At 48.4% G+C, this 14473-nt stretch overlaps 1 protein-coding gene across 7 annotated transcripts in view; it reads left to right on the forward strand.

Moving 5' to 3' along the window:
- Positions 1–14473, forward strand: part of ANKRD16 (ankyrin repeat domain 16) — a 36066-nt gene that overhangs the window by 5575 nt on the left and 16018 nt on the right. For 2 of the 7 annotated variants that reach the window (XM_061436457.1, XM_061436450.1), the window contains exons 3-6: positions 709–751; positions 2718–2826; positions 3295–3456; positions 5849–5927. In XM_061436457.1, coding sequence (XP_061292441.1) covers positions 709–751; positions 2718–2826; positions 3295–3456; positions 5849–5927 — 393 coding nt within the window. Of the gene's footprint in view, positions 1–708; positions 752–2717; positions 2827–3294; positions 3457–5848; positions 5928–7789; positions 8370–8510; positions 10613–14473 lie in introns of those variants that run through there. The other 5 variants (XM_061436456.1, XM_061436452.1, XM_061436449.1 and 2 more) reach the window with 5 other exon arrangements.

The following is a 14473-nucleotide window of genomic DNA, read 5'->3' on the forward strand; positions in this document are numbered from 1 at the left end:
CACTGGGGGCAGTTAGGAACCAAGCTATCCTTTTTAAAACTTTGGACATAGGGGCTTCCCTGATGGTCCAGTGGTTTAGACTCCATGCTTCCACTGCAAGGGGCATGGGTTCAATCCCTAGTTGGGCAGCTAAAATTCCACATACCTTGCAACACAGCCCCCCACCCCCCCCAAAAAAGAAAAAACTTTGTATATGAGTGGAATTCCCTGCTCATAAACTGTTTGATGAGCTCCCCTGCTCTTGTGAAGGAGCAGTTAGCACCCAGTCATTCACACACAACAGTGGAGAACAGGGAGTCAAAAATCTTTGTTATGGAGGATAGTTATTTTTAGCAGCAGAATTAAATTCCTGGCTATTTTGTCATGGATTACTCGTACAATGTTTTACATTTCCCAGGCAAAAACTGCCTGGCCCTAGGGATTTGTAGCATGAGGATGAGGATGGAGGTTTAGGGTTAAAGTTTGCCATGAAAGTCTCATAAAGACGGGATGATAAAGTGGAGGCCTTGTACCCGTTAGGTGAAAATAGGACCCTTCCCCACTCCTCCGGCTGAATCTGTCCTTTTCAGGGGCGGTGGCAGCAAGCCTAACCCAGTACTCCTTCCTGGGAGGCACAGCAACAGGGACGGGGCAGAGAGAGGTGCCAAGAGGGAAGAGGCATTCTAATTTTGCACTAAAAAGCTCTCATTCTCAACTCTCTCCTCCCAGCAATGCATGGCTGTTTAGAGGCAGTAGAGGTGCTTCTTCAGAGGTAAGAACAAAACAGCAAATTGAGGACAATATCTGCTAATTCTGACAGAGTTAGTATCGTAAAGAGTTGCTACATAAAGAGCTCAGACAAACTGTTCAGAAAGAATCTAAGGTACCAAGAGAAAAATGAAGAAAGGACATAAGCAGATAAAGAAGGTGAAACAAAAACAGCTGACAAACCTGGGGAGAATTTATCCCTTTATCTGTTCGCCCAACATTCACTCGCTTTCACATCAGTTTTGGACACATTGAGTTACATGTACCTGTGAGACACCGAGGAAGAGCTGTCCACTGGGCAGTTAGACACAGATCTAGGCCCAGAGGATAGGTGTGGCCAAGATACAGGAGTGGGCCTCATTGGCGTAGAAGTGACGATTGAATCCAGAGGATGAAAGAGGTTACCTAGGCGATGGTGAGTGAAGAAGAGGAAGCCGAATGCAGCGCCCTGAGTGTGTCGCTGTGTAGGGCTCACCTGCTGCACGTTGGGACATATGTGTCGTCTGCAGTCATTAATACTCCTTCATTCAACCATCACTTTCTAAGTGTCTCCTATGTGTTAGGCACTAGGCAATAAGCAGTAAACACAGTCCTTTCCCTGAATGCCTGCAGGCTAGTGTAGAAGCCGAGTATAGACACACCATCACAGAAATGTCCTAAAATTACAAATTGTGATAAAATTGCAAAGGGAAAGCCCTCAGTTCTGTGCAGGAGCACAGGTCGTCCCTATAGATCTGTGGGGAAGAAGGCTCTGTGAGGTCTCCTTGAAGCTGCAATGCGAAGGATGCCTTGGATTTGGCAAGGTGAAGAATGGCGCTGGGATGTTCCAGGCAGGGCGTCCAGCAAGTGCAAAGGCAGCAAAGAGCCAGTAGCTAGAGGAGCAGGAGGAGGTGGGACAGGCAGGATTGTTGAAGGTAGGAACGGAAGAAGATGGGACAGGTAGAAGGTGGGGCTGAGAAAAAGGGGAGATGGGTAGGACCACAAAGAAGATAGGAACACAGTAGAAGGTAGGAACAAAAGAAGGTGGGACAGGTAGGAGGTGGGGCCCAGAAGAAGGGGAAACAGGTAGAACCACGAAGAAGGTGAGAACAGAAGAAGATGGGACAGCTAGGAGGTGGGGCTGAGAAAAAAGGGAGATAGGTAGGACCACGAAGATAGGAACACAGGAGAAGGTAGGAATGGAAGAAGGTGGAACAGGTAGGAGGTGGGGCCAAGAAGAACGAGCACAGAAAAGGTGGGAGCAGAGAAGGAGGAATGGAAGAAGGCAGGACTGGTAGGCAGTGGGGCAGAGAAGGAGAGATAAGTAGGACCACGAAGAACGTAGAAACAGAAGAAAAGGTAGGAATGGAAGGAGGACAGATGGGCTGTGCGACCAGGTTGAACGGGGTCTCCTTAAGCACAGAGAGAAGAGACCCAAGGAACCTGGAGAAGTAAGTAGGTTCCACATAGTCCTGACCTACGAGGTCATATTGAGCTTTGTAGACTTTGTCCTTTGTGGTTGGGAAGCAGTTAAAGGTTTTAACCAGGAGTGGCCATAACCTAAATATGTGGTGAAAAGATGACTCTGTTGGTGGTGAGAACAAAATGGCTGGGGCTGAACTAAAGAGAGAAAAACAGGTAGGAGGCTGTTGGCTGTTGCCTCCGTCTTAAGGGGTGAAGACGAAGCTGGAAAGGATACCAGTTTGTTTCACATGCTGGATGGAGAATTGAGAGGTTTTGTGAGTGATAAGGGGCGACTATAAAGCTCTGCATGAGAAGCTGGAGAGATGACGATCCCTAAAATGGAATGGGAAGTTGGGGGAGGAGCAGATTTGCTGGGACACCAACGTGCTCCCAGACGCTGAGGCAGGAACACAGGGCAAGCACATCAGGTCCTCACGGGTCCTCTGTAAGGCAGGTGGGCCAGAGTCAGCGCTGTAGGGTTTGAAGCGGTGACTGTTCTCAGCTGTTGCTTTGGGTCTGGGCTCCAGGTGCCAGTACGAACCGGACTGCAGAGACAGGTGTGGCCTCACGCCCTTCATGGACGCCGTTCAGTGCGGCCACACGGACGTGGCCAGGCTGCTCCTCAAAAAACACAAGGTAGAGAAACGGTTTGGTTCTGTCCCTTCAGTTATTCCTACAAGTTTTAGCCCAGGGGATAAACAGGATAAGCATGGTGATTCAGATGGTGGGTTCAGAACTCAGAACTCTGCCACCCTCTTTAAGCATCATATGTAAAACAGACAAGTTTCGCTTTTTCACGGGGTTACTGTAAGGATTAAATAAATGTACAGAAAGCAGTTAGCAAAATGTCTTCAATAAACAGCAGCTGTTTCATAGTAATAATAACAACAGACTCTCCCTAGTGACTATACTTTTTTAGCTAGTGATTTAGCTTTGAATCTTAAGCACTTCTTTGGTTAGAGCATCCTTTGAGAATCCGACAAAAGCTCTGTATGATCTACCCAGAAAAACACATGTAGACGGCAGAGTTTTGCCAAAACATTAAAAGGTCTATGGACCCGAGTGTCTGTGCTCCTTTTGCTCATGTCTGTCCTCACCTCCTAGGCTTGTGTGTCTGCCGAGGACTCGCTGGGGGCCCAGGCCATCCACCGGGCAGCAGTCACTGGGCAGGATGAAGCCATCCGATTCCTGGTCTCGGAGCTTGGCGTCGACGTTGATGCAAGAGCAGGATCCACCCATCTCACGGCACTTCACTTCGCAGCTAAGGTTTGTTTCTTTCCAGAACGGTGTTCCAGGTCCATAAGGGCTTGCCTAACCCTGTTGATGAGTAACCTGTAGTCCTGGTTCTTCTGCTTCATCTCTTCGGAAGAAAGAAGTTGCCCATAACATACTCTTGAAATGGTCCTGATTCTGAAGCCCTGGGTCCCTTTACATAGAAACCTGCCTCTATTTGTTTCTAGGTAAAAAAAGCCCTTTACTCCGTGTGATGCCTGCGCTAGGTGTTCCCTCCTACCCTTTTTGTTTTCAGGAATAATGTTATTTAAAGCCATAAAAATCCATCGTATGAAATTCCTAGCTCTTTATCCTTTTACTGGATTTCAGAAGATTTCTTTAGCTAAGACAAAGGAATTGCATTTACTGGGCTCTCTGACTGATATATGAAGGGCTTCCCTGGCAACTCAGTGGCAAAGAACCCACCTGCCAATAAAGGAGATGCGAGTTCAATCCCTGGGTTGGGAAGATTCCCTGGGAAAGGAAATGGCTACTGTCGACTAAAAAAGATGTACAACTTGAGAGTTGTGAGTTAAGTTTTATTTGGGCCAAAATGAGGACTGCAGCCTGGGAGGCAGCATCTCAGATAGCTCTGAGAGACTGCTCCAGAGTGGCAGTGGGGGAAGGCCAATATATATGTAAGGTTTTGGTGAAGGGGGAGTTCCATACCATAAAATACTCATTTTACAAAAGGTTTTTTCTGTTAGTCATGAGGATCTGATGTCACCATGGAGGGATTTAGTGCTTCTCTAGATTTGAGGAGATGCAAGGATTGAGATCATAAAATCTGTTCCTAAAAATGTCCATCTATAAAAACCTGTCCCACCAGATTCCCTGGAGCACAGAGCACCTCCTGACAGCTTGAACTCCCTCAGGGGTTGTTGAAGGTCAACAGCTATAGCTGTTGGGATTCAATCTCCATAGAAGCAGGTGGCAAATGTCTTTGTGTTCACTCATTGTCAGTGCTCTTGCCAAGTGCCAATTTGTAGTTGACACTACCCACTCCAGTATTTTTGCCTGGAGAATCCCCATGGACAGAGGAGCCTGGGGGGCTACAGTCCATGGGGTCGAATAGAGTCGGACACAACGACTAAACAACCACAACTGATGCATGACGTATTAAAGGAGTCCAGAACTTTTTGCTAGGAAAGTAATTGGCTTACACCTTCCTCTTTCACAAGATGTGAGTGTTTTGTGTATAATCTTTAACATTATTGGCTGCCTGCCTTTCCTTGTTCTCTAGCAACAGGAATAGATGTTCTTCTGGGGACCTGCACTTCCCTACCTATGTTCCCCTTTGACAACATGGGTATATAGTTGAGGGTGGGCTGAGTGTGTGGTCTGGGGCCACAGGGGCACAAAAGCGAGTGGGAAGATGGAAGCTGCAGCCTCGCTTTCCACCTCGGCAGGTACTGACGGGCTGACTGGCCGGACGTCAGGTGTGTCAGTTGCTTCACAAAGGACGATGCCAGCTGTGATAAGAATCGCGCCCGGGGAGGTTACGTTGTGTTCCTGTCTATTTTCTCCCCTAAGGGGTTAGCAAAGAGCATGTTTGCTTGGAAGATTTAGAGTTGTGTCTTCTAAGAAAATCACAAGATTTTAACTCCTTACACTGGGATGAAACCCAGCCATGCACCATTGTGTGCGTGCTCAATCATGTCAGATTCCTGTGCGACCCCCTGGACTATAGCCCACCAGGATCCTCTGTTCATGGGATTCTCCAGGCAAGAAGCCTGGAGTGGGTTGCTATTTCCTTCCCCAGAAACCTAACGACTGGTCAGTAATTTGGCCTCAAAGTTGATCGTCTCTCTTCTAATAACTAAACATCACCTGCATCTTTAGTGATTTATACTGGATTTTGATAGTAATGTGATGAGCCTTCCTTTAGATATGAAAATTCAGTTTTAGCAGTTAAGTACTTTAGTTAGTACTTTTCAAATTGTGGTGCTGGAGAAAACTCTTGAGAGTCCATTGAACAGCAAGGAGATCCAACCAGTCAATCCTGAAGGAAATCAACCCTGAATATTTGTTGAGAGGACTGATGCTGAAGCTGAAGCTCCAGTACTTTGGCCACCTGATGTGAAGAACTGACTCACTGGAAAACAGCCTGGTGCTGGGAAAGATTGAAGGCAGGAGAAGGGGGCGACAGAAGATGAGATGGTTGGATGGCATCACTGACTCAGTGGACATGAATTTGAACAAATTCCAGGAGATGGTGAAGGACAGGGAATCCTGGCATGATGCAGTCCACAGGTCACAAAGAATTGGGCATGACTGAGCAACTGAACAACAACTTTAGAAAAAGCACCTTATATGCAGTAGAGTTTGTGTTTAAGGCTTGCTTTTGTCATCACTGCAGTGGTAACACGTTTATTTCAACACTCAGGAAGGTCACGTGAGCACAGTCCAGACGCTCTTATCCTTGGGTGCTGACATCAACTCCAAGGACGAAAGAAATCGATCAGGTATGATCTCATTTTACATGGACTTTGAAAATTGTTAGTAAGCTGAATATAAACAAAATTAACAGTGATCTTTTATGTTAGAAAAATTAGTCTTAAGATTCTATTCCTCAGCTCAGTTGGTAAAGAATCTGCCTGCAATGCAGAAGACCCAGGTTCAATTCCTGGGTCAAAGATCCTCTGGAGAAGGAAATGGCAACCCACTCCAGTCTTCTTGCGTGGAGAATCCCATGGATAGAGGAGCCTGGCAGGCTACAGTCCATGGGATCACAAAAGTTGGTCACGACTGAGCAATTAAACCACCACCTAACAAAATTAACAATGAACTTTTATGTTTGAAAAATTAGTCTTAATATTATTCCTCTAATAGCTCAGTACCTTTTAATTCAAATAACATATCCATTTGCAAAGCTATAGAACAATTGCTATTACCATGGCAGCAATAATACTTTACTGCCTCTAGTATTACTGTGTTAGTAGGAGCTTAAACCACTTAACATATGTGATATCCAAGCAATTTTTTTTAACTATTTGTTTTGTCTCGGGGTGTAGCCGATTAACAGTGTTGTGATGGTTTCAGTGAACAGCGAAGGGACTCAGCCATACATACACATGTATCCATTCTCCCCCAACCCCCGCTCCCATCCAGGCTGGTGCACAACACTGAGCAGAGTTCCCCGTGTCAGAGCATTTTCTGTGTTAATCCGTGATCACACCAGCCCCCGGGGTGTCACGTGGATTCTTCATAGGCCGTCTCTCTTGGAATGTATTTTAAAACCTTAATCACTGTAATTTTTTAGATTTGAGGCTCAGATATTTTTAGAGCTAACCCCTTAGTCTTGGGTTTTGGAATAAACTTTCTCAGTAGCATTCTGTGCACCAGTGACCATCTTGCCAGGGTTTAGTGGGACCTGTGATGCTTCAAGGCTCACAGGTAACCTGCCCCTCACTCCAGGGCTGCAGATGGAGGCCACTGAGTCCAGGGACACAAGCTTTCTCCTGACGGCAGGGGAGCAGGACCCGGGCTCTTCCGGCCCCCAGGAAGCAGACTCAGTGCCAGTTTCTAATCAGAGTGGAAAGTGTGTCAGCAGTTTTTCTTTCCCTTACATCTTTCTTATTCAAAGTGATATTTTTAACTTACACAGTGAATTCACAAAACTTTGAAAATGCCTTCTGTACCATTTCAAATCTCCTGGTTCTTATTAATTTGCTGTGTGCATGTCAGTCATGTCCGACTCTTTGTGACCCCCTAGACTGTAGCCCAAGCCAGGCTCCTCTGGCCATGGGATTCTCCAGGCAAGAATACTGGAGTGGGGTGCCATGTCCTCCTCCAGGGGATCTTCCTGACCCAGGGATCGAACCCGGGTCTCTCTCGGCTCTTGCACTGTCAGGCAGATTCTTTACCACTAAGCCACCTGGGCTTCCCTGGTGGCTCACATGGTAAAAAAGTCTGCCTGCAGTGTGGGAGGACCAGGTTTGATCCCTGGGTTGGGAAGATCCCCTTGGAGAAGGATATGGCACCCCACTCCAGTATTCTTGCCTGGAGAATCCCATGGACAGAAGAGCCTGACTTGGACTATAGTTTGTGGGGTTGATAAAGAGTCAGACATGACTCATTAACTTCTGTGCTTTAGACAAGTCTCAAATCCTCCCCAATTGGTTCTGTTACTTTTAAAACCACTTCTGACCAAATCAGGTTAAAAGGAAAAATGTTTAGATCCAGAATAGACAAAGTCATAGTCATGAATATGGAACTATGAAATCTGTGCAGCTGAAGGAACCAGAGTTTCCATCAGGGGCACCCGGCTCCCTTGTCTGTACTGCTGTGAGTGATGCCCTGAGCTGGGTCCTCTGTCCCCACCCAGCCCTGCACCTGGCCTGCGCGGGGCAGCACGCAGCCTGTGTCCAGTTCCTCCTGAGCTCCGGGCTCCAGGACTCTCCGGACGTCACGGGCACCCTGGCTCAGCATCTCACACGGAGCCCCAACGTCCTTCAGTGCTTCAACCACAGCATGATGGCTGAGGGCATTTCCAGAGATAGCCAGTGAATCCATGGGAATGCGTGTGCTGCTGCTTCAGTTGCCAGCAGGTGCAGTGAAATAGGCCAGGAGCCGGTGTTTTCTTCATTCCCCCTCAGGTGGAGGACCGCCCCCTGCCCTCGGGATGAGGAGGCTGGCTTCCTGGCTTGATGACAGCCCATTGCACAGTCAGACTCTTTCCAGGGTCTCTGATTCACTTTTTCTACCTTCGAGTGGAGTCGATGATGGGGATGAAGTCTGCGTCTGGAATCCTTAGGGAAGCATGAAAATACAGGAAGGGGACTTCCCTGGTGGTTCAGTGGTTAAGATTGCACTTCCCCTGCAGGGGCCAAGGTTCAATCCCTGATCAATCCCCACATGCCTTGAGGTATAGCCAAAAAATAAAATAGTTGTTTTAAAAAAGAAAATACAGTGTGCCGGCTGTTATGTGTGAGATGCTTTAAAATAAATCACTTGTGGAAAGGCCATGATAACATTTACAATGTAGCAACTTGCCATTGCCTTGAGCCACAAAACATGACTGGCCTGTTTACTTTCTTCTTTCACAGGCTTTTCATTGGTCATTACAGTGGTTTAGCTTTTGGTTTCAAAGCCAGGAAGGAAATGCAAGGATCTATTTACACAGACGTTTACAAGCAGTTAATGGAAATGCTTCTGTATTCTAAACTCTGCTTCTTAATGTTAAACATTAAAACATTTAATGTGCATTAGAGCATTTAATTAAACATTTAAAGTTTAATTAAAACATTAAACTATAATATTTTAATCCTGAGGTTATTATTTTTTTAATAACAATTCTGTATTTGGCTCACTTTGGATAATAAATGCATCTAAAAACACATCAAAGATATTTTCAAGCCTTTTTCATAACCTCATTTGGAGGATGGTGTCTGTTCTTGAAGCCACAGGTCGAGTGCCCTGTCCCATCTGCCCATGGAAAGTGATTTGTGACTCTCCAATAAATGAGACCCTTGACATCATAACTTTAAGAAATTCTGTAGCAACTTAGATTGAAGAGAGGATGAGTCCTCCAGCATTTGGATTCTTTTCTTTTTTTAATGCAAAGAATAATTATCAATCCCAGCCAATCTGTTAAAGAAAAATGTATGTGTCAATCACAAGCAACTCAGTCCCCTCGTTCAGAGTAATCTGGTGGGAACTTAACAGACGTGGCAAGAGTGTCGATTCTTCACTATTCCCAGACAGCGCTGGCGGGTTTTTATCTCTAGCAACCAGATAAATGCTCTGATAGAAACACGATGGGCTTCCCAGGTGGCTCAGTGGTAAAGAACCTGCCTTCCAATGCAGGAGACATGGCTTTGATTCCTGGATGCAGAAGATCCCATGGAGAAGGAAATGGCAACCCACTCCAGCATTCCTGCCTGGGAAATCCACGGACAGAGGAACCTGACGGGATACAGTCCATGGGGTCACACAGAGTCCGATATGACTGAGCGACTAACACAATAACAACAGAAACACGACTGTGACCTCTGAGTCACACACTCTCCACCTGTACCTCCTCGAGCTGCTGGCACCTTTCCTGTTGCCCCGGAGGTGTCTCTGTGTCACTTACTCTGGGTCTGAAGGTGGCCTATGAGGAGGACCCCTACTTGCAGGTGGGACAGGAAGACCCACCAGGTGCTGCCCATCTCCCCTCAGCGCACACGTGATGCAGCTTTTCCTCTGCAGTGACTGCTCGCAGCTGCCTTCCTGTCCGAGCTGTGGACCTGATGTACACACTCACTGTGATGCTCATCTGTGGGGTTGCACTTGGTTCCCCAGGATGCGGCTCTCCATCTGAGAGGCTCTTGTAGCTGGACCCAGGACGTCAGATGTGCTGCCAAAACCACTGGGGAGCCAGAGAGGACAGTGATGACGATACCATTCACTGGCAAAGATAGTGGTGATACAATTACACCTGTTCTGCAATAGTGACACACTGAGAATGCTGATACAGGGGTGGTGATCATCAGCATTATCCCCTCACTTCCTAACTGTAGGTACTTTTCTCACTTCCTTTGGGTCTTCACTGAATGAGGCCCTTCCCTTGCCCCATGATCTAAAAATCCTTTCCTTCCCTCAACGTTCTATCTTCTTCCCTTAGTTTATGCTTTCTCCATAGGACTGACCGCTAAGGAATACACCACACAACTTGAGTTGTTTCTTTTGTCTACTTTCTGTCTCCCCAGCTAGAAGGTAAGCTCCTCGGCCGGGGTTTCTGTGTCTCTTGCTCACGCACTGTATCTACAGGGCTCAGAACAGCCCTGGCACTTGTGATCTTGATACGGTCAGCGAGAGGGGGATGACTCCCGTGGTCTTGAGCACTGACTGCGTCCTGGATGCTGTACTGAGCACCATTCCTAGCCAGCCTCGTCCTTCCCTGGCTCTTCCGAAGTGCAGCCCTTCTGACCATCCTCAGTTTCAAGCATCCTTTCTCATCCTGACCTGCCCTTGGTCCCCGGCTCACCAGCAATGCCGGTCCCTGCCACCAGCTTCCAGCTGCTGCTCTAGTTCACAGGGACCTAACTGCCAATTCAGGTGATGTCCTTCGGCCCTCCTGTTCCTGATGCTTTCAGTTCAATGAGCGATCACTCCTGCCTTCGGAACCTGGTTTCCTGTCACCTCCAACAACGTGCTTCTGGACTTTGCTCTATTTCCTTTCCTGTCTCCGTCAGGCCCTGACCTGTACGAGCTTCTGTCCCTGCTCCGATCTGCACAGCCACGTCTCACCCACTCTCATCCCGCTGCCCCTGAACAATGAGTCCCTCCAGCCCAGACCCCCTGCTGCTGGCTGTACGTTTTTGCATGGACGTCATAAGTTGGCCCCACATCCAGCTCACTTAAAACCTAGCCTACCCCTAAAATCAGAAATTTTGAAAACCTTTCAATCAACCATACCCCAGTATAACATAAAAAGTAAGCAAAAAAAGACCTGTGCTCCCCCAAGCTCCCTACATTCATTCCAGAGCCGGCACACCACCCCTCCCCTGGCCTCCCTGGGACCTTCCTTGGACAGGAGGCCCAGAGATCCGGTTGGCTCCACCCCACAGTGACTCCCTGGTCCCGGCTGCAGCTTTGCATCCTGACTGATGCTGCCGCAGTCCCTCAGTCCCACCCATGGAGCTCTGCCATGACCCAGCGCACTGACCGCGGATGCTGTCTCCCTGTGTCCCCTTCCAGAGAGTGGCCACCACCTGCCCCGGGGTTTTCAGCGCCCCGCCCATGACCAGCACCCAGAGGCTGCAGGCAGTCCTTCTGAGGGCACGGCTGACCCACGTGAAATTTCAGGGCGGAGGCTGGGGAGAAATACAATTTTGTCATTTGAAAATAGCTGGGACTCCACACATTTTACATATATACGTGTAAATATATATATATATATATATGTATGTATGTATATATACAAGATAGTATTTACAAAAAAAAAATTTAAAGGGATTGCAACGGAAAAGAAAGTGCAAAACTCAACACCCAGAAAATGTGAGCACTGTGCCCGTGGCAGTTTATCCAGCTTGCCCTTCCTAGAGCTACCAGCAGGTGGCGGGCCAGGGCAATATTGCCTTTATTCTCCCAGGATTTTTTAAGGCTCACTAGTTAAGAGACTTGGAGAAGGCAATGGCACCCCACTCCAGTACTCCTGCCTGGAAAATCCCATGGATGGAGCAGCCTGGTGGGCTGCAGTCCATGGGGTTGCTAAGAGTTGGGCACGACTGAGCGACTTCACTTTGACTTTTTACTTTCATGCATTGGAGAAGGAAATGGCAACCCACTCCAGTGTTCTTGCCTGGAGAATCCCAGGGACGGGACAGCCTGGTGGGCTGCCATCTATGGGGTCGCACAGAGTCGGACACGACTTAGCAGCAGTAGCAGCAGTTAAGAGACTAACTAAAAGCCTGCGTGAACAGATACAGCCTGAATGCAGTGGAGTATGTCTGTTTGGATTAGTCTCTGATAACTTCAGGCAGCTCTCAGAATTCTAGAGCATTCTCCTGTCCCAGCTTGTAGCATGCATGGGCTTTATTTTTCCCCATTTCGTTGAAAAATTCATCATCAACCAAAATTCAGATGAACATGAAACACATAAAACAAAGTCCAGCTTGCTGGTTACCTTGTCCCTGAATCCACAGCTCTGGGTCTCTCACATGCTCCCTGTCCTCCCAGCTGATAAGAGTTTAGCTAGCTCAGTTTAATCATTTAACATTAGACAGAAACAAAAATCACTCAGTGAGAAAAATCTGCAAGCTGACATAACAGACTTGTGGACACAGCAGGTGAAGAAGAGGGTAGGGCAAATGGAAAGAGTAGCATTAAGACATATACATTAGCATGTGTAAAATAGATAGCCAGTAAGAATTTGCCATATAGCACTGCTGCTACTGCTGCTAAGTCGCTTCAGTCATGTCCGACTCTGTGCGACACCAGAGATGACAGCCCACCAGGCTCCCCTATCCCTGGGATTCTCCAGGCAAGAACACTGGAGTGGGTTGCCATTTCCTTCTCCAATGCATGAAAGTGAAAAATGAAAGTGAAGTCGCTCAGTCGTGTCCGACCCTTAGCCACCCCATGGACTGCAGCCCACCAGGCTCCCCGTCCATGGGATTTTCCAGGCAGGAGTACTGGAGTGGGGTGCCATTGCCTTCTCCAGCCGTATAGCCCAGGGAGCTCAAATCCAGTACTCTGATAACCTAGGGGGTGGGATAGGGAGGGAGGTAGGAGGGAGGTTCAGGAGAGAGGGGACATATGTATTCCTACAGCTGATTCATGTTAATGTGTGGCAGAAACCAACACAGCACTGTAAAGCAATTATCCTCCAATTAAAATATAAATTAAAAAAAAAAAGTCTGCAGGTCAATAAAAACATGTCCTCCAAAAGCAAAGAAGAAACCGTTTGCTCCGAGTGTGGATCCCATATACTCTCAAAGCCCTCCCCGTTCCTGACCTTATGCACGTGCCCGTGGGGAAGGCAGATCAATAAAATGTTCACACACGTCACTGTTCCTTCTCAGAGCTTCCATCCACTCTATTTACACCCCCCTTGTTGCCTCCATTAGTTAGGATATCAATTCTGCTCCCATAGTTAAGACCCAAAATAACAGTGGCATACACACAAATGTATTTCTGCCCCAAGTAAGAGCCTGGGTAAAGCCAACCCAGGGTGAGTTAGGACAGCTGGGGACAGGCAGACCCCCGGTGTCAGTGTTCTGCACCCTAAGCCTGTTCCTCAGCCTGGGAAGGGAGTCATGTGCCCTTTGAGGAAGGTAGGTGTATCAATCCCATTCAAGTCCCGGGGGCCGCAGTTTAGCCAGAATCTAACGGATGCTGTGGGTCAGGGATCGTCTGGCATCGATGCTGCTGGTTGGCGGCTCAGGTTTTGGCAGGGGCCTCCCCCGAGGCCTCTCCCTATGGGCTGGTGTGTCTTCATGGGATGGGGGCTGGGGTCCCAGAGGTGAGCGTCCAAAGGAGGGAGAGTCCACACTGCCTTTCCCCACCTGCCACCAGTCAGGGTCGGCTGGGGAAGTCTTGCCCAGCTTCAGGGGTAAGGCAGATAGCCTCTACCTCGGGGGAAGGGGTTTGGGGAGGGTGGACAAGTTCCAGACCAGGTGGGATAGCAGGTGGGCCTGGAACTACTGTGAGAGCCCCTGTCCACACTGCCTCCCCCATGTCTGTCTGGCCTGAATTCCCATAATGGCCTCTGAGTGCTCCTGCTTCCTCCACTTTTATGCTTCCCTTCACATAACTCGCGAGCAGCCCCCAAAGCTAATAACACATCTGATGGTTTCCCCCACTTGCAGACTCATCATCTCCACTTAGGGTGGAGCATGCACGGTCCCACACTGCCTGCGGGCCCCTGCCTCCCACCCACCACATAGAAAACCTCTCTCTGGGTCCCACTTCCCTGCCTTCAGTTCCCCAAACTGACCAGACTTTCTTACACTTCAGTGTCTTCTGGAAATTTCTCTTGACTTGTCCTGTGGGTTCCTCCTGTTCATCCCAGCCCCCGACAGCCTCAGAGCAGCCCTCTGCCACATTCTGTTCCATCCCTTCACACAACTGCTCGTAACTGGCCTGAGAACACCCGGCTTTTCTGCAAAATGAAAACCCACAAGATCAGGGTCCATGCCTGCTTTGCACTTGGCATAGGTGCATGCATGCGTGCTAAGTCGCTTCAGTCGTGTCCGACTCTTTGCAACCCCATGGACTGTAGCGTGCCAGGCTCCTCTGTCCATGGGATTCTCCAAGCAAGAATGCTGGAGTAGGTTGCCATTTCTTCCTCCAGGTGGCACAGGTGGGCCCCACGTAAGTCTTTGTGGAATGAGTGAAGGGTCAGTGAGGGGCGGCGAACAGGGGACCAGCCTGTGCCCTCAGGAAGCTGATATCTGTAACAGGAGCAGGGCTTGTTCTGTGATTACATCAGGGCTCTGTGTGGTGGGGCCGTGCGAGGAGACGGCTTCTCAGAAGACATGGCATTGGGGCTGGGCCTGGAAGGGCGGAAATCACGTTGATTTTT

Source organism: Bos javanicus, chromosome 13, assembly GCF_032452875.1.
Source record: "Bos javanicus breed banteng chromosome 13, ARS-OSU_banteng_1.0, whole genome shotgun sequence".
NCBI lineage: Eukaryota > Metazoa > Chordata > Mammalia > Artiodactyla > Bovidae > Bos > Bos javanicus.